Source organism: Scyliorhinus torazame, chromosome 14 (genome assembly GCF_047496885.1).
Source record: "Scyliorhinus torazame isolate Kashiwa2021f chromosome 14, sScyTor2.1, whole genome shotgun sequence".
In the NCBI taxonomy this organism is placed as follows: Eukaryota; Metazoa; Chordata; class Chondrichthyes; order Carcharhiniformes; family Scyliorhinidae; genus Scyliorhinus; species Scyliorhinus torazame.
In genome coordinates, this window is record NC_092720.1 from 79,961,611 (window position 1) to 79,989,053 (window position 27,443).

The following is a 27,443-nucleotide window of genomic DNA, read 5'->3' on the forward strand; positions in this document are numbered from 1 at the left end:
CTTTGCCAGTAATATAAAAGTTGGATGAGTTATTTCAATTGTTACAACCCTCATGGGGAACTGTAAACCAAAATAGCCAAATTCACTGAATGATCCCTGAATGAGGGAATTAACAACAAGATTCCACCTTTTGTAGCATTTTCTTTAATACGAATCAGAACAAACGCAAATTACATATGAATTAACAGGCAATTGATACTTCAAATAAAAAGATAAATTTTACTTTAAATAGTTTATACAACAATGTTACAGCTTACATAACCACACCCATTCCTCCTCACCATGGCATTATGTAATTCCACATATGCTATTCACTCAGGGTAGGTCTGGAGTTCTATCCAACAATAGCTTTCACCCCGTGTTTCATGGGAATGATCATCATCAGCAAGGCACACTCCTACACAACCTCTCTCCCTCTGGTACAATCCTGATAGTGTAGTTTTCCAGAGTTCCTTTTCTTTTTAAAAAAAATATATATTTTATTCAAATTTTTTCGGTCAAACAAGAACAGTACAGGATTTTCCCCTTTTTACAACTTTAAAACAATATAAATAATAATGACCGTTTTTTTTTTAACAAATAAATAATATATTAACTAAACGGCAACTGCCAACAACAAAATAATAACTCTCCAAGACAATAAAGTCCCACACGCCAGTATAAATAACTAATATACAAACAACTATAGGAAACCCCTGAGGGCCCGCGTGGGCCCTCCCCTCCCCCGGGGGGGTTTAGCTTCTTTCCACATAAGTAGAATCCTTCGCCGGGCTACTAGGGACGCAAAGGCCAAAACATCGGCCTCTCTCGCCTCCTGCACTCCCGACTCATCTGCAACCCCAAATATAGCCAACCCCCAGCCTGGTTCGACCCGGACCCCCACCACCTTTGAAATCACTTTTGCCACACCCACCCAGAACCCATGCAATACCGGACATGACCAAAACATGTGGGTGTGGTTCGCCGGGCTTCCCGCGCATCTCCCGCACCTATCCTCCACTCCAAAAAAATCTACTCAGCCTTGCTCCCGTCATATGCGCCCTGTGTAGAACCTTGAATTGTATCAGGCTGAGCCTGGCACACGAGGACGAAGAATTTACCCTACTTAGGGCATCTGCCCACAGCCCCTCCTCAATCTCTTCCCCCAGCTCCTCCTCCCATTTTCCCTTCAGCTCCTCTACCATCGTCTCCCCCTCATCTCTCATTTCCCTATATATATCTGACACCCCACCATCACCCACCCATGCCCCCGAAATCACTCTGTCCTGGATCTCTTGCGCCGGGAGCTGCGGAAATTCCCTCACCTGTTGCCTCACAAATGCCCTCACTTGCATATAGCGAAATGCATTCCCAGGTGGCAACCCATATTTTTCTGTCAGTGCTCCCAGACTCGCGAACGTCCCGGCTAAGAACAAGTCCTTCAATTTCACAATTCCTGCTCGCTGCAAGATTTAAATCCCCCATCTATCCTTCCCGGGACGAACCTATGGTTGTTCCTTATCGGGGACCACACTGAGGCACCCGTCACTCCCTTATGTCGTCTCCACTGCCCCCAAATTTTCAGTGTTGCCACCACCACTGGACTTGTGGTGTACTTTTTCGGGGAGAACGGTAAAGGCGCCGTCGCTAATGCTTTTAGGCAGGTTCCCCTACAGGACGCCATCTCTAGTCTTTTCCAGGCCGCTCCCTCCCCTTCCCCCATCCACTTGCATACCATTGATATATTGGCGGCCCAATAATAGTCATTTAAGCTCGGCAGTGCCAGTCCCCCCCTATCCCTGCTACGCTGCAGAAACCCCCTCTTCACTCTTGGGGTCTTCCCAGCCCACACAAAGCTCATAACGCTCTTATCCACTTTTTTGAAAAAAGCCTTGGTAATCATCACAGGGAGGCACTGGAACACAAAAATAAATCGCGGAAGGACCACCATTTTGACCACCTGCACCCTGCCCGCCAGTGACAAGGGCACCATGTCCCATCTCCTAAAATCCTCTTCCATCTGCTCCACCAATCTTCCTAAATTAAGCTTATGCAAGGTTCCCCAGTTCCTGGCTATCTGGATCCCTAGGTACCGAAAATCCCTTGTTACTCTCCTCAGCGGCAAATCATCTATTCCCCTGCTCTGTTCCCCAGGGTGCATCACAAACAGCTCACTCTTCCCCATATTCAGTTTATATCCCGAAAATTCCCCAAACTCCCTGAGTGTCTGCATTATCTCGGGCATCCCCTCCACTGGGTTCGCGACATACAACAACAAATCATCCGCGTATAATGACACCCGGTGCTCTTCTCCTCCCCTAAGTACCCCCCTCCACTTCCTAGAGCCCCTCAGCGCTATGGCCAGTGGCTCAATTGCCAGCGCAAACAGTATCGGGGACAGGGGACACCCCTGTCTTGTCCCTCTATATAGACGGAAGTAGTCAGATCTCTGCCTGTTTGTGATCACACTTGCCACCGGGACCCTATATAAAAGCTGAACCCACCCAATAAACCCCTCTCCAAATCCAAATCTCCTCAACACTTCCCACAGGTAATCCCACTCCACTCTATCAAATGCTTTCTCAGCGTCCATCGCCACCACTATCTCCGCCTCTCCCTCCGGCGGGGACATCATCATCACACCTAGCAGCCTCCGGATATTAGTGTTCAACTGTCTCCCCTTAACAAACCCAGTTTGATCCTCGTGAACCACCCCGGAACATAATCCTCGATCCTCGTCGCCATCACCTTGGCCAAGAGCTTGGCATAATACATTCAGAAAGGAGATAGGCCTGTAAGACCCGCACTGCAGCGGGTCTTTTCCCTCTTCAGGAGCAACGATATCGTCGCCTCCGACATCGTCGGGGGCAACATCCCCCCTTCCCTGGCCTCGTTAAAGGTTCTCGTCAGAAGCGGGGCTAGTAGGTCCATGTATTTCCTATAAAATTCCACCGGGAACCCATCTGGTCCCGGGGCCTTCCCTGCCTGCATGCTCCCAATCCCTTTTACCACCTCCTCCACCTCAATCTGTGCTCCCAATCCTGTCCTCTCCTGCTCCTCCACCTTCGGGAATTCCAGCTGATCCAGGAAGTGCATCATTCCCTCCTTCCCTTCCGGGGGTTGAGCCTTATACAGCCTCTCATAAAATGCCTTAAACACCCCGTTCACCCTCTCTGCTCCCCGTTCCATCTCATCCTCCTCGTCCCTCACCCCACCTCTCTCCCTCGCCGCCCCTCTCTTCCTCAATTGTTGGGCCAGTAACCGGCTCGCCTTCTCTCCGTACTGATACTGTACTCCCTGTGCCTTCCTCCATTGTGCCTCTGCTCTGCCCGTGGTCAGCAAGTCAAATTCCGTATGCAACCTTCGTCTTTCCCTGTACAGTCCCTCATCCGGAGCCTCTGCATTCCACCCTCAAAATTTCTCTCAACAATCGCTCCCTCTCTTTACTCTCTTGTTTCCCCTTATGGGCCTTTATGGAAATCAGTTCCCCTCTGACCACCGCCTTCAGTGCCTCCCAGACCACTCCCACCTGAACCTCTCCATCATCGTTAATCTCCAGGTACCTTTCGATACATCCCCTCACCCTTACACACACAACCTCATCCGCCAACAGTCCCATATCTAATCTCCAGAGTGGGTGCCGTTCCTTTTCCTCTCCTACTACCAGATCTACCCAATTTGGGGCATGGTCCGAGATGGCTATGGCCGAATACTCCGTCCCTGTCACCTTCGGGATCAGTGCCCTTCCCAGGACAAAGAAGTCTATCCGAGAATACACCTTGTGGACATGGGAGAAGAAGGAAAACTCCCTACTCCTGGGCCTAGTGAATCTCCAGGGGTCTACTCCTCCCATCTGCTCCATGAAGTCCTTAAGCATCTTGGCTGCTGCCGGCCTCCTCCCGGTCCTAGACCTGGACCAGTCCAGCCCTGGATCCTGCACCGTGTTGAAATCTCCCCCCATTACCAACTTTCCTGCCTCCAGGTCCGGGATACGCCCCAGCATACGCTTCATGAAGTTTGCATCATCCCAGTTCGGGGCATATACGTTCACCAGAACCACCGCTTCCCCTTGTAATCTGCCACTCACCATCACGTATCTACCCCCACTGTCCGTTACTATGGTCCTCGCCTCAAACACTACCCGTTTCCCCATTAATATAGCCACCCCTCTATTTTTCGCATCCAAGCCCGAATGAAATACCTGTCCCACCCATCCTTTACGTAATCTGACCTGATCCGCCAGTTTCAGATGCGTCTCCTGTAGCATGACCACATCTGCCTTTAATTTCTTTAGGTGCGCGAGTACCCTTGCCCTCTTAATCGGCCCATTCAGCCCTCTCACATTCCACGTGATCAACCGGGTCGGGGGGCTCTTTACCCCCCCCCCCATGTCGACTAGCAATCCCCTTTTTTAGACCAGCTCCTCACCCGGTTCCCACGCTCCCGTTTGTCCCCCCGACGGTGTCCTCCCGTCCCGACCACCCCGCCCCATAACAGCTCCCCCTTTCCCTTAGCAGCAGCAACCCAGTTAACCCCCCCCCTCCGCTAGATCCCTTTCTAGCGTAATTGCTCCCCCCATGTTACTCCCAGAAGTCAGCAAACTCTGGCTGACCTCGGCTTCCCCCGTTTATCCTTGGCCCCCCCCATTGTGTAAGGCCCCCTCCTTCCTGTGCTCCCTTTCCCGCCGCAATTACCATAGCGCGGGAACAAAGCCCGCGTTTCCCACTCGGCCCCGCCCCTAATGGCGCAGCTCCCGCTCTCCTTCCTCACCGGCGCCCACAGTTCACCATACCCCCCCCCCCCCCAACGAGGGGAATAGAGAAAATTTCCCCCCCCCTTCCCCCTTCCCCGTCCCATACAATCCCCCCACTACTTTATTGCAGAAACTCCTTCTCTCTCCAGTCTAGTCCAACTTCTCCTCTACAATAAATGTCCACGCCTCTTCTGCCGTCTCGCAGTAGTGATGTTTCCCTTGGTGTGTAACCCACAGTCTCGCTGGCTGCAGCATTCCAAATTTAACTTTCTTTCTATGTAGCACCGCCTTGGCCCGATTGAAACTCGCCCTCTTTCTCGCCATCTCCGCACTCTAATCCTGGTACACGCAGATCACCGCATTCTCCCACCTGCAGCTCCGTGTCTTTTTCACCCATCTCAGGACCATCTCCCTGTCCTTATAGCGGTGAACCCTCACCACTATGGCTCGAGGTATTTCTCCTGCCTTTGGTCTTCGCGCAAGGACTCGATATGCTCCCTCCCCTTCCAAGGGGCCCGTCGGGGCCTCCGGTCCCATTAATGAGTGAAGCAATGTGCTCACATATGCCCCGACGTCCGCCCCCTCTGCACTTTCGGGAAGTTCTTCCTCCTCGAGTTATTCTCCAAGGCTTCCAGCCTCTCTACACACCTTTTATGCAGTGCCTCGTGCATCTCTGTCTTCACCACCAGGCCCTGTATTTCATCCTCACTCTCAGCAGCCTTTGCCTTCACATCAGGAAGCTCCAACTCCTGGGTCTTCTGTGCCTCCTTTAGCCCTTTAATCGCCTGTAGCATCGGGGCCAACACCTCCTTCTTCAGCTCCTCCACACAGCGCCGCAGGAACTCTTGCTGTTCCGGGCCCCACACCGAACGGCCTCCTTCCGCCGCCATCTTGCTTTGTGCTTCCCTTCCTTGCCGCTGCTCCTGAGGATCCTCTGCAATCCAGCCACTACTCTCTTCTTTCTCCATATATATCCGGGGGGATTCCCTTCTATTTCACCGCACAATGGTTTTAGCCGTCAAAAATTGCCGTTGGGGCTCCTAATAAGAGCCCAAAGGTCCGTTCCAACGGGAGGTGCCGAAACGTGCGACTCAGCTGGTCATCGCCGCACCCGGAAGTGTCCAGAGTTCCTTTTCAACCAAGCACATCTCAATTTGGCAATTTCTGGGAAAACACCCATCTCTTTAGCATCTCCAACCTATCCCGGCAGCTTTCAAGGTTTGGGCCACTTTTTTAGCAAGCCGAAACAGTCCTTCCAAGATCTCCCTTGTCTCATTTTCTGCAAAACAGAAAACCTGATCTTTTCCTGAAAATAATTTGCTTCTCCCCCTCAAAAATAATTCTTTGTGTTCCTCTTTCTGCCTCCGTCTGCTTCTTCTTTATGTCTCCCGTGCGCTGATTGCTTTCACCCTCAGGCTCCTCGACTTAGAACATAGAAGCCGTTCACATGGACCAGTATTTCTTATTAACCAAGAGAAGTACAATCGATCCCTTTACAATTAATACAAATTCTTAAAAATGTCGCTCAAAATTCCTTCATACATGTTTTCTTCATCAGGTGTAGCTGTTATTGCTGCTGCATCCTTGAAATGCAATATTCACCACAAATATGTTGGCTGCCCCACCCACCACTGCCATTGTCCAGCCCCACTGAAAGTCAATTGGCCTTTTGCTGGGGTCCTGCAACCCCTATGGCAGATCCTGCTACGGCGGGGCCTGAATATCTCTGCCTTTGTGTGGGACATACTACAGAGAGCAACCAGACCAAGTCCAGCATCCTAAAGCTTTGCTCCTAGATCTCAGTATAGTACTCCTTGTGGTCCCACAGCTCTGGTTATATTTGAGATGTTCTGGTATGGTGATATTTTCTTTTACTTTATTCTTTTATGGGATGTGGTTATTGCTGGCAAGGACAGCATTTGTTGTGCATCCCTAATTGTCCTCGGACTGACGGGCTTGTTAGGCCATTTCAGGGGGCAGTTAGAGTTGATCATGTTATTGTGGATCTGAAGTCACATGTAGGTCAAACCGGGTAAAGGTGGCAGATTTCCTTCCCTAAAGAACATTAGTGAACCAGGTGGGTTTTTATGATAATTGATGATAGCTTCATGGTCACTGTTACTGAGGTTAACTTTCAATTCCAGATTTTATTAATTGAAATTTTAACCCGTGTCCCCAGAGATTACCAGTCCAGTGACATCCTCACCCACCCCTATTGCAGCTCAGCACAGGGGTGGGTGAGGATAACCTTTGATCCCAAACAGCTATCATCTTATATTTTTAGAAGGTGGAATAGTGGGGAGATTGTTGATTCTTGCAGGATAAAGGCATCGTGACCACTGCCTACAAAAATGTCAGTGGTGTGCACGGGCCTTCTGTGGTCTCATCGCAGTTCATGCAAGCTGCTATCTGTGTTTTCTGGTGTCCTGTCATGCTACCTGAGTGCACTCTGTAACATTGGACACGAGGGCAACTAGCCACAGCTGCAAATCCTAGAGTGCTCTCATTTTGATTGTTGATGTCAACACAATAAATAATGTTTAAGTTGGCCCTAGAAAATAAACATTGTTGACCTGACAAACGCAGTTGTGCATTGTCGTCTGGGAGATACAATAGAGGTCCCTGCAAAGAGCCGGGAGCAAGAAAGTTCAAGGCGACGGTATCTTTGACAGCCACTGGCAATACAAGGTCACCGGGCCTAAACGGCAGCAGATTGTTTACAGGAGGCTTCACAGATCAGTGACAGACTCTCCATTCACTGCACCTCAAAGATAACCAGGACAATGGCCATTGGTCCATAAAAGTCTCTGAATTAGATAAGGTCTCCTATGAGTGACCTTCCTGACTTGTTATCTTTTAACAGGCCAATTTGTTGCACCTTCTGGTTTTGAGGCGACTGCTATTGTCCCTTTGTCTCTTCTTTCATCCAGGATATTAAGTTGGAATGCCAACATTGTAACCTGTGACTGCTTATTCAAGGACATGTTAGGCAAAAAAGATCAAAACGAAGGCTCGAAACCCATTGAAAATCCAAAAGCTACAACAGCACACAGATCCCTACGATCTGAGTATCTCTACCTCGTCAAATATTGCTTCCAGTCAGAATGCCATTCTAATCCTGTCATGTCTTACTCAGCGAGTACTGAGAACAGCTTCTTCTTATTTTTTGTTAAAGATGCATCAGGATCTTAATTACATCTGTCTCAATTTACATGTTTTAATGAAATGCCCCCTGCTTCCAGGATATGCCTCAATTGCCTAAAAAGAACTGATTAAAATTGGGACTGATTGGGACCTGTGTGATAAATGCTCTGAAACAATATTAACATAACTTTCCCATTTATAGCAGGAGAGTTAAGTTTAAACTCAATGGGGTTGTGCCACTTTGCCTTGTATTGTTCAAATTGCAGCAACTAAATCATTTATCTTTGTCTCTGCATCTCTTCTGGAATGTTCCTTGTAAATACTGAGGAAAATGCTGACAGTTTCCATAGGCATTGGGCCCATTATAATCTACAATATGATAAACAGATCATATTTTGCAAATATTTATCAGTATATTTTTTATTGTGCACACTATCATAAACATTCACACAATTTAATTTGTATAATTTATCATGGTGCATAAACCATGTAGGAGCAAAACGTATTGCTACCTTTCCCCAATTTAAAATTGTTATGTGCAAAACAATATCGGTCTTGCAGTAGGTTTTCACAACACAACATATTCACTACATTCATAAAGTGCTTTATTATGCTTTGTTTTTGAGATAACAGCTTCACTTGTAATTTTTATTCAGGTCAGAAAATTATCAGTTTTGATTTATATGTAGATTACTCTTTGGAAAATCCTGCTTAATTTGTATCAATGTTCCATTTGGCAGCCTCCATTTTCTGTATGTAGTGAGAGCTGTCAGCCTGGCACCAGAAAGGGAATTCGCCAAGGTGAACCTGTTTGCTGCTTTGACTGCATTCCATGTGCTGATGGCGAGATAACCAATGAGACGGGTTAGTTACAACATTTTAATATGAGATAATTCTCATGTTTTTATAAATTTATGTAAAATATTCATTCAATTTTGTATATTCACACAGCTTATTTTAATAATAACCTTTTATTGTCACAAATATGAAGTTACTGTGAAAACCCCTCAGTCGCCACATTCCGGCGCTTGTTCAGGTAAGCTGGTATGGGAATTGAACTTGCGCTGCTGGCCTTGTTCTGCATCACAAACCAGCTGTCTAGCCCACTGAGCTAAACCAGCCCTACCTATTTAGCATAATGCATCACAAACCAGCTGTCTAGCCCACTGAGCTAAACCAGCCTTGCTTACTTAGCATAATGTATTATAATTTAAGATAATGCACGAGCACTTAAAATACCAATACACAAACATATTAATTTCTATTAGTACAGTAACAGAAGTGGTAGTTTTATGACACTCAGCTCACAATTTTGTTACTAATGGATGGACACTGGAGATTATGCATCTAAATTCCTAATGTACAGGTAAGACTTCTGATTATGAGGGTGATTTTGTTACATTACCCTTAGAGTTCACGTATAAAAAATACCATATTTTAATTCCTTAATAGGGGGAATCTAGTGAAAGCATTAAAAGAAAATGTTCAACTTGTGCATTTGAGTAAGATGCGCTATGTACCCAAGGATCAGCATGGAAAGATTTGCATGTAATGAGTATACAGTGGAATAGCTGTTCTTCAATTCAGTTTGCACAAACCTAATAGTTGATTCATTTGAATAATGGATCCATTCAATTTTAATATGAACAAATAAAATATTCTCAATTATACAATTACACTAAGCCTACATTGAGAATCTTGTGACACACAGAAACATAATCCGCAGTTTTGTAGTTCCAGATATTTAAATGAATGTCATGGCTCTCATCTCTTATGCTGTTTTGTATTCCCGGTATTTTAGCAATGTTTCTGTTCTTTTACCTCCCTCCGCACTGAACAGTTCCTTTCTGGGGGATGGGGGTTAGGTGATAGTTGAGGTAAATCTTCTTGCTCTTAGGTATTTGCTAATACCTGCTTCATAACCGACTAATACTACACTGTACTCAGTCAGTACATGCTGCACTGAAGTTGTGAAGTTACAGTTGTGCCTGCTCCAGTTTTCTTACACTCCCATGAAGAAGCTGTTTGATCTCCACTTGACATCTTTCCTAATCAAAGTTCAGGAAATTGAAGTGGAAGAAATTGCTGGCATGAACCTACATATCACCACTGCATGATATACTGTGCCAGATAACCAACATACTGCTTCACCAGCTTATAACAGTCTCATCATAATCCTTATCACACTCTGTCATCCTGTTGGCATAGTTTATCAGTGGTAAATAAAGAAAGAAGGTTGGTGGTAGTAAGAGACATTTATAACTTGAATAATAACATTTGAAGTTAATCTCTTTAAAAAGTAAAGCAAATAGTAAGGTACAATAGTTGTATAAACATACAATTTCATGTGGTAAAATATAATGAATCTGAACACCAGAATTCTGAATTAATAAAACACTACACATCTTATTTGGGAAGGCCTCTGAGAGGCTTAACACTAGATCGGGCTAAAATTAATTTGTAAACTTCACTTGCCTCCATCCAGACAGTAGGGACAAAGAAAGGAATGGCCATTCATGTGATTGAACTATATGGATGTGTCGACCTGAATTTTTCATTGTGATATCAGAAATCACCATTGGGTTGTATGAGGTCAATTCGCTCACTTTTCCCAAAAATGTCAAATAGCTTGGGCAGTATTTGATGGAGCAACTGACGGTAGAGCCCCAGTCATCTCTTTCCAGGAAGACCCACTAAATTTATGCCAATTAGATACTTAACTGTGCCTTTCCCGCAATCAAGGACTGGCAAATTCTTTGTTGCTCGGCAGCGACACTAAGGAGATGGCACTACTGGGATTACATCCACCGGAGGACAACGATTGCCAATGGACATAGGCAGATGTCAATGGTGGCATATGGTTGCAGGGTGGTCAGAAGCAAGTGCAAGGATTTGACTCTCAACGGGCCTATCCTGCTCAATGCCAGGTCTCTTGACTACCTTTGAGGGATACTCCTGGGCGCCTGCAAGCAACGCCTTCGCCTCCATCAAATATCATCCATATTATTTGTCATTTTAGGGAAAAGCGAGTAAATTGATCTCGTACGATCTAGTCATGATTTCTGGATGAATACCAGTGGATGAGGGATAAGACCCTTAAATGGGCAATTGCCCACTCAAGGGCTTCAATTAGCGATGGCAAGAATGCTTTCCACCAGTCCTCTGCCAACAGACTTTGTTGGGGAACTGGTGGATTGCCACCCTCCTGCCTAATTGAATGGCCCCTGCCACCAAACCAGCCAAGGAGGAGAGCATTAATTCTGAATAAGTGAAAAAAATGAAGCCTTTAATAAAATAATTTGATATTTATTTGACTTATCCTAAAATTACCTCAGCTGGGGATAGGGGAATAGCTTCTTTAAGTAAATAATTATTTATCATTTGGCGGTGGTGAGTTAAAATTTACTCAGGTAGGCTAAGTTGCAATGGAAACGTGCACTTTTACATGTGTGGTATAGTCTGGAGCTTCTGTATACTGATGGTAGAGGCTGCAACGTTTTTTCCATCACATGGCGAACCAGGAATTGCTTCCACTCTTACCTCCTGCCATTGGTGTATGTTGGAAGATTTTCAGGTTGACAATCAACTGTTTGGCTGTGTTATGAATATATCTCCCTCGAGCCCTGGGCGGGTGCTCGAACCTGGGGCTTCTGGCTCAGAGGCAGGACAAGATTACTCACTGCACCACAAGAGTTGCTTATTTACATGGATTAAAAGTTAAGATAAAAGCAGCACTACAAGTCAGATGTTAATACTGCAATAGTGATTGGTTAATTGAGTATATTTACCAAAAGTAATCCCAATAAGTGGGATTAGCAATATATTGCAGGACTGAACATGATAATGAATAGTACATATGTATATGTCAACAGCATAACAATATTTTGATGTTCATTTAACAGATTCGAGGGAATGCATTCAGTGCCCTGAAGATTACTGGTCCAATGAAAATAGAGATGAATGTGTGCATAAATTGATTGAATACCTCGGTTATAATGATGCTTTGGGAATGGCATTAATAGCACTGTCGGTATTTGGGGCCTGCATTGCTATAGCCATTGCTGTAGCTTACATGGTCCGAAGGGATACTCCCCTTGTCAAAGCTAATGATCGTGGACTGAGCTTTGTGCTGTTGTTTTCACTAGTTATATGCTTTCTCAGCTCAATTGTCTTTGTTGGCTTGCCAGTCGCATGGTCTTGTATGACACGGCAGGTTCTCCTTGCTATTAGCTTTTCTACCTGTCTTTCATGTATGTTATCAAAGGCTGTTAATCTGATGCTCAAAGCCAGAGCAAACAAAGCAAAATCACCAGAAGGCACAGAAAAGAAACCTTTGAGCCCTTTTCAGCAAAGAATGATTACATTGGTCTTTGTCTTGTGCCATGCCTGTCTGTGTGCTGCTTGGTTATTAATACTCCCTCCTCACCCTATCAAGAATACACAGTCTCAAAATATCAAAATAATTATGGAATGCAATGAAGGTTCCGTAATATTTCTGTGCTGTGTGTTAGGATATGATCTATTATTGGCGGCTATTTGCTTTGTTTTTGCTTTCATTGCTCGGAAGTTACCTGATAACTTCAATGAGGCTAAATTTATGACCTTTGCCCTGCTTGTTTTTTTTATCGTTTGGATTTCTTTCATCCCAGCCTACTTAAGTACTCGGGGAAAATATATGGTAGCTGTTGAAATGTTTGCCATTCTGGCATCCAGTTTTGGTTTGCTTGCTTGTCTTTTTGTTCCTAAATGTTATATTATCTTACTGAAGCCAGAAAGGAACACAGAGGAGTTAGTTAAGGGCAAAAATGATACAAATGACAAGAGTGCACCACCAACGTCACAGTCAGTGACCAGCTCAGCAATAAGCACCACCTGTTCAACCGTTACACTCAACTAATAAACGTGCTTACAAACAAGATCTGTACATTATGCTACAATTGTTTTTGCTGCTTGAATGTACATTATTATACTCACGCACTTAAGGAAGTTTAGATTGTATATCATACATATTAAATGCTAATGGATTCTATTTTAATGTCAGAATTTGTAGAATGTATTTTTCTCTGTTCTTGCCTACCCACTGAGCAATTCTCTGTATGCAAAACTATAAAAGTGTAACAACTTGAAGCAGCAAATTAAGGTCATTGTGTACTCTCAACTGCAGGACCCATAACCTCACTTTATGTTTGAGAAAATAATGAAGTAAAGCCATTTTGTTTAAAAAGTGTAATATCTCAAAAGTACTATTTCCAAAACCTATTTTAAAATATGATTAGATTGCATGGTTTGTCTACCGCTCTTCAAACCCAGAGGCTGGCATTTAAAATGAGAAACTAACAGAGAATCAGCTATATTGAGGAAGAAGGGTGACGACATAATCAAGCAAGCTGCATAATTGTGGATTACAACATCTGAACTAAAAGATATAATGAAAAGTAACTGTGGGAGGGGATTTTGACATTGTTCATTTGGAAAATTGCATTCCTCGTACCAATTCTATGTATAAAGGCCCATATAGGGTACGTTTTATCACATTGCAACCATGTCCCAACTGAAGGTTTAGGTGTGCATGCTGAATGCACATTCAGCTTTAAATATGATACCATGGACTGAATTTCCAAGGAGTAGTAATCCACCGTCAGATTGCCACTCGCTCCACTCCACTTTTCTTACCTTGCACTGGAACTCTGCATTTCTCGCCCAGACCTCTGAAATTTGGAGTGTACATGTTCTGGGAGTTCTCCTTCATGATGCAGGGTCATCAGGGGAAGCCAGGCCACACCTCCTTTTTATGGCACTAGCTGTCACATTCTGATAAGTTTAAATGGCCCAGCCACTTTGCAAAGTTACAGGGAGAAGGTAAGTGAGTGAGGGGTAGGGTGGCAGGTGGATGGATGAGAGGCTAGGGTGGCTGGTAAGCGGGTGAAGGGTTAGGGTTGGTCGGGGATGAGCGGGTTAGTCAGAACGGGATAGTCAAGGGGATAGTTGGCCAGGTCATGGGGGTTAGTCAAGTGCTCCGTGGAGCAGTCAGTGGCGGGGGTGGTGGTTTCTCAGGAGTCTGGGGGTCAGTAGTAATTACCCAGGGTTTAAAACTGCTTAGAATCCTTCCAAACTTTCCTGGGTAACTATCCTGTTAAGTAAGTTGGAACCAACAGAAGTCTACAACTCTAACTCGGAGTTTCCAGAGGATTCCAGATGAGTGGAATTGCCCATCGGAAGTCCAGACTTCCTGGGAAATTCCCACATAGTCAGTCCAACAAGACTTCCAAGGGGTCCCCCAGTGGGGGTTACCTCCAGAGTACAAAGATCCTGAGATCGGAAAGTCTTGTTGCGCCCATATGTTTCAAAGGATGTGGTGCAACATTGTAATGGATTTTCACTGGGTTTAATCAAATCAGACTGCACTTGTTCTGCACATAAACAATTCTAATGTAGCTGCGTTTGTGTTCTGCTTTTGAAAATGAAAAATGAAAATGACTTATTGTCACAAGTAGGCTTCAAATGAAGTTACTGTGAAAAGCCCCTAGTCGCCACATTCCAGCGCCTGTTCGGGGAGGCTGGTACGGGAATTGGCCTGCCTTGGTCTGCTTTCAAAGCCAGCGATTTAGCCCTGTGCTAAACAGCCCCTTTTTTATTTAACACAAATTAGTTAAAACATAATAGTTGAACATTTAATGTGTTTTTATTTAATAGCAAACTTTCCTTGGCTATTAAAATAAATGGACAATTTTATATTAAAATAATGGGGAAAAATGTAATTTAAACACATTTACGTATTTGCTATAATTGCCAAATCATTTTGGGTTAAGGTTTTTAATTTAAATGACAATTGTGTTATTCTGAGGGCAATGTATTTACAGAATATCACACCAAAATCAAATATAAACAGACATGTTCTGCCTGCCAACCTCGTCAAAGGTTTAAGTTCTCTCGGGTGCTGTTTATTCCAATTGGACCACACGCTTGGGTTGATGTAAAGGATTAATTAAAAACAAGCAATTTATTTACTTGGTTTTCTTTCCCCTCCCATTTATTAAAGTATACCATAGCCTTTTGATGAATTAAGAATAATCCTTTAAAAAAATGTCTCCCCTTTAGGCTTGACACGCTCCATATCCGAGAGGACCATCTGCTGGAAATGCAGGATTGCAACTTTGTAACTGTTCTCCCTGAAGCATTTCCTCACTTAGCATCTCCTCACAATGGCGAAGGTACACCAAAACCTTATTGGGGTGGGGGATGAATTCTATTCTTCCACTCAATGGCACATCTTTTATTAAATAGCTTTGAATTTATTTCCATCCTTTATGTTAGCTTAACTGGTAATACTATCCAATCTCGTGAACTAATTCTAATATTTGATAAAGAAATCTTACAATAAACTTAATTATGAGTCAAAGGTTTGTGATATCAGAGGATTTAAAAAAAAATATTCATGGAATCTGGGTGTCACTGACTAGGCCAGAAGTTATTGCCCATCCCTATTTTCCCTTCAGAACCTGGCAGTAAGATGCCTTTTTGAACCACTGCAGTCCATGTGATGTAGGTACACCTAAAATGCTATCAAGGAGGGAGTTTCAGAATTTTGACACAGCGGCAGTGAAGGAACAGCGATATGGTTCCAACTCAGGATAGTGTGTGGCTTGGAGGGCAGTTGGAGGCCATCTGGAGCGTATTCCCATGCACCTGACGCCTTCGCCCTTCTGGATGGTAGCGATGATAAGGGTGGAAGGTGCAGTCGAAGGAGTCCTGATGAGTTCTTGCATTGCATCTTGCAGATGAGTGCACACTGCCGCCACTGTGCGTCGGTGATGGGTGTGGACGGTTTTGGATGGGGTGTCAATCAAACAGACCGCCTTGTCCTGGATACCAGAAAGGAGAGCATTTTCCTGGCCCGATCGGCGCTGGCGCAAATCCCGTTATGGCCGCTAACACTCGCAAGAGGGCCTTAACGAGATTTGCGCTGGGGAGATCTCAGACCTGAGGGGAACAGATGGTGGGGAAGACCTTTAAATGCCTTTAAATTAAGTTCCCCATGACATCACCAATGGGATGCAGGGAAAATCGGAAAAAGAAATCTCACCGGTGAGAATCTTGTCTTCTGATTCTCGTGAGATTTTGCACCCAAGTAGCCGTTTGTGCTTAGGGTGAAGACGGGTGCAAAATCGCCCCTGTAGTGGTTAAAATGAGACACAAAAGGGTGGATGACAAATGTATGATTCCTAATGCAACAGAGAACCAAGCTGAATTTAGAAAGACCAGAAGAGATCTAACAAAGGGAATAGGAGGCAAAGAGAAAGTATAAGATTAGATTAGTGGAAGGAGCACAAAAGTCTTTTAAGAACACATAAATAGTGAAAGAGCAGTTGAAGCAGGAATTGGAATGATTAGGGACTTGCAATGGGCTGGATCTTTTGTATTTTATATCAGAAAGAGAGGCCTTCAGAAATGTTAGATATTTATTGAATACCCTTTTTGATGTTCGCTTGTGATAGACACCACAGACCAAATTTTCTGATATTGAGTGCCATATAGATCAATCTATTTTTGCATGCACGTAAAATGAAGTTCAATAGGGATAAATGTATGGTGCTGCAAATTAGAAGAAAAATTAGGAAGACGTGTGTATTCCATAGATAGGGTAGAAATGACCAAAGCAGACATTAAGAACTGAGCCTGCCATTTCAGTGAGGACATTTTGACCCCTGTTGGAATTACTTTGTAGTGAGACTTTCAGCCACCTAATGCCACAAGCACTGACTCTGTCACAATGTTTAGGTCAATTTAGTTTGAATAGCAAACCCTATCTTCAAGCGTGGAAAATCTTCTGATTAAGAGTATGCCTATTTGACGTGGAAAACATAGATATGAATGTTGTAATATTTTTTTAAATTCACTGATTAGGGTAGGCCTCCTCCATGAGAATGTCACTGAATATTCTCCTACAAAATACAGTGAATTTGGAGATTCCTGCCACTGGATTCAGGTATATCATTGTCTGACTATCCCCATGTGCACACAAAGAACAAAGAAAATTACAGCACAGAAACAGGCCCTTCGGCCCTCCCAGCCTGCGCCGATCCAGATCCTTTATCTAAACCTGTCATCTATTTTCCAAGGATCTACTTCCCTCTGTTCCCCGCCCGTTCATATATCTGTCTAGATGCATCTTAAATGATGCTATTGTGCCCGCCTCTACCACCGCCGCTGGCAAAGCGTTCCAGGCACCCACCACCCTCTGCGTAAAAAACTTCCACGCACATCTCCCTTAAACTTTCCCCCCCTCACCTTGAAATCGTGACCCCTTGTAATTGACACCCCCACCCCTTGCTATCCACCCTGTCCATACCCCTCATAATTTTGTAGACCTCAATCAGGTCCCCCCTCAACCTTCGTCTTTCCAACGAAAACAATCCTAATCTACTCAACCTTTCTTCACAGCTAGCACCCTCCATACCAGGCAACATCCTGGTGAACCTCCTCTGCACCCTCTCTGAAGCATCCACATCCTTCTGGTAATGTGGCGACCAGAACTGCATGCAGTATTCCAAATGTGGCCTAACCAACGTCCTATACAACTGTAACATGACCTGCCGACTCTTGTACTCAATACCCCGTCCGATGAAGGCAAGCATCCTGTATGCCTTCTTGACCACTCTATCAACCTGCATTGCCACCTTCAGGGTACAATGGACCTGAACTCCCAGATCTCTCTGTACATCAATTTTCCCCAGGACTCTTCCATTGACCGTATAGTCTGCCCTTCCAAAATGCATCACCTCGCATTTGCCTGGATTGAACTCCATCTGCCATTTCTCTGCCCAACTCTCCAATCTATCTATATTTTGATGTATTCTCTGACAGTCCCCCTCGCTATCTGAAACTCCACCAATCTTAGTATCATCTGCAAACTTGCTTATCAGACCACCTATACCTTCGTCCAGAACATTTATGTATATCACAAACAACAGTGGTCCGAGCATGGATCCCTGTGGAAAACCACTAGTCACCTTTCTCCATTTTGAGACACTCCCTTCCACCACTACTCTCTGTCTCCTGTTGCCCAGCCAGTTCTTTATCCATCTAGCTAGTACACCCTGAACCCCATGCAACTTCATTTTTTCCATCAACCTGCCATGGGAAACCTAATCAAACGCCTTACTGAAGTCCATGTATATGTCATCTACAGCCCTTCCCTCATCAATTAACTTTGGCACTTCCTCAAAGAATTCTATTAGGTTTGTAAGACATGACCTTCCCTGCACACAAAACCATGCTGCCTATCACTGATAAGTTTATTTTCTTCCAAATGTGAATGGATCCTATCCCTCAGTATCTTCTCCAACAGTTTGCCTACCACTGACGTCAAGCGCACAGGTCTATAATTCCCTGGATTATCCCTGCTACCCTTCTTAATCAAAGGGACAACATTAGCAATTCTCCAGTCCTCCGAGACCTCACCCATGCTCAAGGATGCTGCAAAGATATCTGTTAAGGCCCCAGCTATTTCATCCCTCGCTTCCCTCAGTAACCTGGGATAGATCCCATCCGGACCTGGGGACTTGTCCACCTTAATGCCTTTTAGAATACCCAAAACTTCCCCCTTCCTTATACTGACTTGACCTAGAGTATTTAAACATCCATCCCTAACCTCAACATCCGTCATGTCTCTCTCCTTGGTGAATACCGATGCAAAGTACTCATTAAGAATCTCACCCATTTCCTCTGACTCCACGCATAAATTCCCTTTTTTGTCTTTGAGTGGGCCAATCCTTTTCTAGTGACTCTCTTGCTCCTTATATACGAATAAAAGGCTTTGGGATTTTTCTTAACCCTGTTAACCAAAGATATTTCATGACCCCTTTTAGCCCTCTTTATTGCGCGTTTGAGATTTGTCCTACTTTCCCGATATTCCTCCAAAGCTTCATCAGTTTTAAGTCGCCTAGATCTTATGTGAGCTTCCTTTTTCATCTTAGCTAGTCTCACAATTCCACCCGTCATCCATGGTTCCCTAATCTTGCCATTTCTATCCCTCATTTTCACAGGGGCATGTCTGTCCTGCACTTTAATCAACCTTTCCTTAAAAGACTCCCACATTTCAAATGTGGATTTACCCTTAAACAGCTGCTCCCAATCCAAATTCCCTAGCTCCTGCCGAATTCTGTTAAACTTGGCCGTTCCCCAATTTAGCACTTTTCATTTGGACCACTCTCATCTTTGACCATGAGTATTCTAAAACGTACGGAATTGTGATCGATATTCCCAAAGTAATCACCGACTGAAACTTCAACCACCTGGCCGGGATCATTCCCCAATATCAGGTCCAGTATGGCCCCTTCACGAGTTGGACTATTTACATACTGCTCTAAAAAACTCTCCTGGATGCTACTTACAAATTCTGCTCCATCTATGCCTCCAACACTACATGAGTCCCATTCAATGTTGGGGAAGTTAAAATCTCCCATCACGACCACCCTATTTCTCCTACATTTTTCTGTAATCTGTCTACATATTTGTACCTCTACTTCACGCTAGCTTTTGGGAGGCCTGTAGTGAAGCCCTAACAATGTTACTGCACCCTTCCTCTTTCTAAGCTCTCCCCATATTGCATCAGTGCTCGAATCCTCCATAGTGCCCTCCTTAATCACAGCTGTGATATCATCTTTGACCAGTAATGCAACTCCTCCACCCCTTTTACCTCCCTCTCTATCCCTCCTGAAGCATCTGTACCCTGGGATATTTAGTTGCCAATCTTGCCCTTCCCTCAACCAAGTCTCAGTAATACCAATAACATCATATTCCCAGGTACTAATCCAAGCCCTAAATTCATCTGCCTTACCTGCTGCACTTCTTGCATTAAAACAAATGCAACTCAGACCACCTGTCCCTTTGCGTTCATCATCTCTTCCTTGTCTACTCTTCCCCTTAGTCACAATGAGTTTATTATCTAGTATCTCACTGCTTGCTTAAAGTGATTGGACAATGCTTGTGCCAAATTTAATCAAATTACATGAATGTGCAGGAATCTCATGTTTATAAGTAACCTAAAAACTAACAGTTGCACTCAGTTTCTCGCCTGGGCACCCATTCAGACCAGAAATTGTACCTTTGGGTGTGATTTAACGGCTTCGTCACACCTGGCGAGAATCGGTGTGAGCTGGTTTAATTGCGGGAGCAGCCTAAATCCGGAACCTCGCCAGGCACCAAGTGGTTTGTGATTAAACTGGCTCATTCCCGTTGGCGGATTGCGCAACCCATCTAGGTGCGGTGAGAAAACAATAATCACCAATTAAGGCCAATCTCCATCTCACTAACATAAGAACTAGGAGCAGGAGTAGGCCATCTGGCCCTTCGAGCCTGCTCCGCCATTCAATGAGATCATGGCTGATCTTTTGTGGACTCAGCTCCACTTTCCGGCCCGAACACCATAACCCTTAATCCCTTTATTCTTCAAAAAACTATCTATCTTTATCTTAAAAACATTTAATGAAGGAGCCTCAACTGCTTCACTGGGCAAGGAATTCCATGGATTCAGAACCCTTTGGGTGAAGAAGTTCCTCCTAAACTCAGTCCTAAATCTACTTCCCCTTATTTTGAGGCTATGCCCCCTAGTTCTGCTTTCACCCGCCAGTGGAAACAACCTGCCCGCATCTATCCTATCTATTCCCTTCATAATTTTATATGTTTCTATAAGATCCCCCCTCATCCTTCTAAATTCCAACGAGTACAGTCCCAGTCAACTCAATCTCTCCTTGTAATCCAACCCCTTCAGCTCTGGGATTAACCTAGTGAATCTCCTCTGCACACCCTCCAGTGCCAGTACGTCCTTTCTCAAGTAAGGAGACCAAAACTGAACACAATACTCCAGGTGTGGCCTCACTAACACCTTATACAATTGCAGCATAACCTCCCGAGTCTTAAACTCCATCCCTCTAGCAACGAAGGACAAAATTCCATTTGCCTTCTTAATCACCTGTTTCACCTGTAAATCAACTTTTTGTGACTCATGCACTAGGACACCCAGGTCTCTCTGTACAGCAGCATGTTTTAATATTTTATCATTTAAATAATAATCCCTTTTGCTGTTATTCCTACCAAAATGGATAACCTCACACTTGTCAACATTGTATTCCATCTGCCAGACCCTAGCCCATTCACTTAACCTATCAAAATCCCTCTGCAGACTTCCAGTATCCTCTGCACTTTTTGCTTTACCACTCATCTTAATGTCGTCTGCAAACTTGGACACATTGCCCTTGGTCCCCAACTCCAAATCATCTATGTAAATTGTGAACAATTGTGGGCCCAACACTGATCCCTGAGGGACACCACTAGCTACTGATTTGCCAAGCAGAGAAACATCCATTTATCCCCACTCTTTGCTTTCTATTAATTAACCAATCCTCTATCCATGCCACTACTTTACCCTTAATGCCATGCATCTTTATCTTATGCAGCAACCTTTTGTGTGACATCTTGTCAAAGGCTTTCTGGAAATCTAGATATACCACATCCATTGGCTCCCCGTTATCTACCGTACTGGTAATGTCCTCAAAACATTCCACTAAATTAGTTAGGCACGACCTGCCCTTTATGAACCCATGCTGCGTCTGCCCAATGGGACAATTTCCATCCAGATGCCTCGCTATTTCTTCCTTGATGCTAGATTCCAGAATCTTCCCTACTACCGAAGTTAAGCTCACTGGCCTATAATTACCCGCTTTCTGCCTACCTCCTTTTTTAACCAGTGGTGTCACGTTTGCTAATTTCCAATCCGCCTGGACCACCCCAGAGTCTAATGAATTTTGGTAAATTATCACTCGTGCATTTGCAATTCCAAGCCATCTCTTTTAGCACTCTGGGATGCATTCCATTAGGGCCAGGAGACTTGTCTACCTTTAGTCCCATTAGCTTGCTCATCACTACCTCCTCAGTGATAACAATCATCTCAAGGTCCTCACCTGCCATAGCCTCATTTCTATCAGTCACTGGCATGTTATTTGTGTCTTCCACTGTGAAGACCGACCCAAAAAACCTGTTCAGTTCCTCAGCCATTTCCTCATCTCCCATTATTAAATCTCCCTTCTCATCCTCTAAAGGACCAATATTTACCTTAGCCACTCTTTTTTGTTTTATATATTTGTAGAAACCTTTACTATTTGTTTTTATATTCTGAGCAAGTTTACTCTCATAATCTATTTTACTCTTCTTTATAACTTTTTTAGTAGCTTTCTGTTGCCCCCTAAAGATTTCCCAGTCCTCTAGTCTCCCACTAATGTTTGCCAATTTGTATGCTTTTTCCTTCAATTTGACACTCTCCCTTATCTCCTTAGATATCCACGGTCGATTTTCCCTCTTTCTACCGTCCTTCCGTTTTTATGGTATAAACCTTTGCTGAGCACTGTGAAAAATCGCTTGGAAGGTTCTCCACTGTTCCTCCATGAAATCTTTGCTCCCAGTCTACCTTAGCTAGCTCTTCTCTCATCCCATTGTAATCTCCTTTGTTTAAGCACAAAACACTAGTGTTTGATTTTACCTTCTCACCCTCCAGCTGTATTTTAAATTCCACCATATTGTGATCGCTCCTTCCGAGAGGATCCCTAACTATGAGATCATGAATCAATCCTGTCTCATTACACAGGACTAGGTCTAGGACCGCTTGTTCCCTCGCAGGTTCCATTACATACTGTTCTAGGAAACTATCGCGGATACATTCTATAAACTTCTCCTCAAGGCTGCCTTGACCGACCTGGTTAAACCAATCGACATGTAGATTAAAATTCCCCATGATAACTGCTGTACCATTTCTACATGCATCCGTTATTTCTTTGTTTATTGCCTGCCCCACCATAATGTTACTATTTGGTGGCCTATAGACTACTCCTATCAGTGACTTTTTCGCCTTACTATTCCTGATTTCCACCCAAATGGATTCAACCTTATCCTCCATGGCACCGATGTCATCCTTACTGTTGCCCGGATTTATTCCTTAAATAACAGAGCTACACTACCTCCCTTACCATCCACTCTGTCCTTCCGAATAGTTTGATACCCTCGGATATTTAACTCCCTGTCGGGACCATCCTTTAACCATGTTTCAGTAATAGCCACTAAATCATAGTCATTCACAATGATTTGCGCCATCAACTCATTTACCTTGTTCCGAATACTATGAGCATTCAGGTAAAGTACACTTATGTTGGCTTTTTTACCTCTGTTTTGAATCTTAACACCTCGATCAGTAACCTCTCCTAAGTTATATTTCCTCTTAACTTTTCTCCTAATTTTCTTTGTCGATGAACCCATATCTTCCTGTAACAACCTGCTGCGTCGCTTACCATTAATGCTTTTACTTCCCGTTTTATTCCTTTTAGTATTACTGGGCCTATTCACTGAGCTCCCCTCAGTCACTGTACCTTGTACTGTCGCCCTTTTTGATTTTTGACTATGGCTTCTCTGCCTTACACTTACCCCTTTACTGCCTTTTGTTTCTGTCCCTGTTTTACTACCTTCCAACTTCCTGCATCGGTTCCCATCCCCCTGCCACATTAGTATAAACTCTCCCCAACAGCTCTAGAAACCCCCCCCCCCCGCCAAGGGCATCGGTTCCAGTCCTGCCCAGGTGCAGACCGTCCGGTTTGTACTGGTCCCACTTCCCCCAGAAGTTCTGTTCTGACTAGCTCGTGGCACTGGTAGAAATCCTGAGATTACTACCTTTGAGGTCATACTTTTTAGTTTAACTCCTAACTCCCTGAATTCAGCTTGTAGGACCTCGTCCCATTTTTTAACCTATATCGTTGGTGCCTATGTGCACCACGACAGCTGGTTGTTCACCCCCCCCCCCCAGAATGTCCTGCAGCCGCTCCGAGATATCCTTGACCCTTGCACCAGGGAGGCAACATACCACCCTGGAGTCTCGATTGCGTCCGCAGAACCGCCCGTCTATTCCCCTTACGATTGAGTCCCCTATCACTATAGCCCTGCCATTCTTCTTCCTGCCCAGCTGCGCAACAGAGCCAGCCACGGTGCCATGAACCTGGCTGCTGTTCCTTCCCCTGGTGAGCAATCTCCCTCAACAGTATCCAAAGCGGTATATCTGTTTTGCAGGGAGATGACCACAGGGGACACCTGCACTGCTGTCTTACTCTTGTCTTTTGGTCACCCATATTCTATCTCCCTCAGTGCCTTTCACCTGCGGTGTGACCAACTCGCTAAATGTGCTATCCACAACGTCCTCAGCATCGCGGATGCTCCAAAGTGAGTGCATCCGCAGCTCCAGAGCCGTCAAGCGGTCTAACAGGAGCTGCAACTGGACACACTTCTTGCACGTGAAGGAGCCAGGGACAGTGGAAGTGTCCCTGAGCTCCCACATCGCACACGAGGAGCATGACACGGGTCTGGGATCTCCTGCCATGTCTTAAACCAAAGGTAAACTTATACAACTACAATTCCAAAAAAGAAAGAAAAAATAAATAAATTAGACAATGAAAAGAAAAACTACTTACCAGTCACGTACTAGGGATAAAAAGTACCTCCTCCCAATCCAGCTTCGAATTCCCACCTAGCTTCAAATTCCCAAACTCACTCTTGGTTGTGTCTCACACTGGCTGTGTCTTCTCTGGCTCACTGAAGAACTCACTGGGAATGAGTTACAAGTTCTTTTTAAATTGGCCTGAGTTGACTCCCCTCCCCCACCTGCTTTTAGATCAAAGTAGATTAAGGTGACTGACACTTAACTGCCAACCAGTTATGTGAGTGGGCGGGGCAGCCCTTGTTTACCTACACTGCACAATTCTAGATTAATTTAAATTAATTTAAATTCCTTAGATTTAAAAGGAACAGTCTTAACGATTGGATTGGATTCAATTCCCACCTAGCTTCAAATTCTCAAACTCACTCTTGGTTGTGACTCACTCTGGCTGTGTCTTCTCTGGCTCATTGGGAGAACTCACTGGGAGTGAGTTACAAGTTTCTCTTTTTAAATTGGCCTGAGTTGACTCCCCCCCCCCTCCCCCCCACCACCTGCTTTTAGATCAACGTAGATTAAGTAGATTAGCGAGATGGTCGCCCAATCCAATGGCCTCCTAGGATTGAATGGGGTCGCCAGCGTGAGGTTCCGCGAGCGACAATTATTACTCGTCAGCACAAACAAGAACCATGCAGAACAGCACCTGGGACGTCTCCTAGGCTGTTTGACAACCCGGAGTGGTCAGGGACAGGGCAGGGTGGTACCTTGGCTCTCCCCCTAGCACCCGGGCACCTTGACACTGCTTGGCTGGCACCTTGGCACCACCACCGTGGCACTACCAAGGTACCATGGTGGCACTGCCAGGCTGGCAGGAGAACTGACGGGTGCCAGGGTGTCAGTGCCAGGATGCACTGCCAAGGGTCCAGGCCTGAGAGGATAGATGCCTGTGAGAGGAAGTATTATGAGGAATATGGAGAGCGGGAATGAAGGGCACATAGGTGGCCTCTGGTATGTTGGGGGTTACAGGGTAGGTGTCCCAGAAAGGGGTAGCCAAAAAGGGGTGTGGAATGGCCTGAAAATGGGGGCCTTCAGCGACCCTATGATGGGGTATCCTCACTGGGGGGTGGTGTGGGGGATTCCTCAGGTGTGTGGGTGGTGACGCTCCCCGTGGGTGGGGATGTGGGGGGGGATCCTCAAGCTCACTCAGAGATTGGGGGCAGCGTTGCAAAATGGCGGCCCGATCTCGGAGGAGCAGGTTTGGACAACGAACTCAGCTCCATAGTGCTAAAAATAATTCTAAATGTGGGCTTGCCCGGAGAGGAACTCGTTACGGCCCACAAAAACGACTAAGTGCCATTCGATTGCGGTCAGGAGCTCACCAAAGCGACTGTCGGGGAGCTCATGGGAAACCTCGCTCGCTACTGCACTTAGAACCTGTCTCATTAAATTGCGCCCTTTGTGTTCATTTTACTGAATTAATTATCTTTGAACAGTCCTCCATGGTCTGCTGGAATGTACTGCTGCAGGTTTACGTGATTCTGGCTGATTGGCAGATTCAGTGAAATTGCCCATCAGTCAATCAGATTTGAACCTCAAGCTTCTCAACCACTCCCTGGTAAAATTGTCAACAAACCCGGCCACCTGATTTAGAATGTGGCTCTCATTCAAGATATCACACAGTCACTTCCATAAAAAGATCTATGACTACGTGCTTCATCGTATTACATGACCTTTTGTCTCTCCAAACCATTTCAATACATCATCTGTTCACCAGTATTCTGAAACGTCTTCAGCTTAAATATCTAACACGATGCTTCTGGTGTCAGGCAAAAAGCAGTGAAAATAATTTGCTTTGCAAAATCATGAACCCCATTGTACAGAAATGTAGAGAGCACATTTCTGCTAAGTAACAGTAATGGCTTTCTATTGATATTTCTCTATTTCACCAATAATAGTGTCAACAATTCAAGGAAAATTCTCAGGAAAATTTAAATCATTCTTTCCCTTAGATTTTGGAGTAAGTTTAGATTTTTAAAAGATTTATAGTGCCCAATTATTTTTTTCGAATTAAGGGGAGGACGTGCAAACTCCACGCAGACAGCGACCCGGAGCCGGGATCGAACCTGGGTTCTCGGTGTTGTAAGGCAGCAGTGCTATCATACCATAGCATGCAAGGCTATGGACCAAATGTTACAAAATGGGATTGAGTAAATAGGTGCTTGATGGCTGGCATGGACATGCTGGGCCAAAGGATCTCTTTCTATTACTCTATAAGCACCAGCATTCTCAGTTTCTACACTGTTCATCCTCCCCTTGTGACCGGAAAATCCAGAATCTTCCTGCAATTGGTGGGGCGTTTCCATTATGCCCCCACTGCCAGCCATGTCCCACTTGCACCTCCCACCCCATCTCCCATGTAAGAGGACCACTGACACTGAAGGAAAGGTACAAGGTGCATGGGAGCACCATTGCCTCCAATGGGAACACCATTGCTTTCAAGTTTCTCTCCAAGTCACACATCATCCTGACTTGGGCATATGATGCTTCACCCTTTATTGTTGCTGGCGGAGCTTGCTATTTAACAACATCTTCACCACATGGACTGAAGCAGTTCACAAAGAAGATCCACCCCCATCGCCTCAGGGCAAACAGGGGATGGGCAATTCATATGAGTAGAAGAGTTAGTAAACAAATTTAGAAAAAAGCACTAGAGGTCAACTCTTGGGCGAGAAATTATTCCAAGGTGGTTATTGTATTTGCCATTTGTCATAACTCCTGAGAGGCCCACGGGGAAATTATAATTCTTCTCACCATGGGGCTCGTGGAGTACAAGCTTCCCCAGTATTGGGCGGAGGCCCACTCAGCTGGGGGTTGTAAAATCGAGCATAAAAACGTCCGCAAACAGGGACCGGCATGTTGGTTGTCTCAATGGGGTCTGTGAAGCGTAGATGGTTACAGCCGTGGGCAGACTGTATGTTCTGTTAAATAACTCCTTTGCTGGCTTCCTGGTCATTAAACCGGCGATGAGGAAAAGAGAAACTCTGGACCCTACTTCAGGATGCCCCAGCTGCCCTGGAAAACTGCTGTGCAGCAGCGTGC

At 44.9% G+C, this 27,443-nt stretch overlaps 1 protein-coding gene and 1 long non-coding RNA gene across 2 annotated transcripts in view; one reads left to right on the forward strand and one right to left on the reverse strand.

The window, feature by feature from the left end:
- The window catches only part of vmn2r1 (vomeronasal 2, receptor 1), a 37,288-nt gene extending 24,209 nt beyond the window's left edge, over positions 1–13,079 (forward strand). Inside the window, exons 5-6 of the mRNA XM_072474407.1 lie at positions 8,617–8,740; positions 11,779–13,079. Of these exons, the coding sequence (XP_072330508.1) occupies positions 8,617–8,740; positions 11,779–12,773 (1,119 nt within the window). The 3' untranslated portion in view covers positions 12,774–13,079. The remainder of the gene's footprint in view (positions 1–8,616; positions 8,741–11,778) is intronic.
- The window catches only part of LOC140389843 (uncharacterized), an 81,272-nt gene continuing 62,227 nt past the window's right edge, over positions 8,399–27,443 (reverse strand). The window contains exon 3 of the long non-coding RNA XR_011934492.1: positions 8,399–8,713. This is a non-coding gene — a long non-coding RNA (uncharacterized lncRNA). The remainder of the gene's footprint in view (positions 8,714–27,443) is intronic.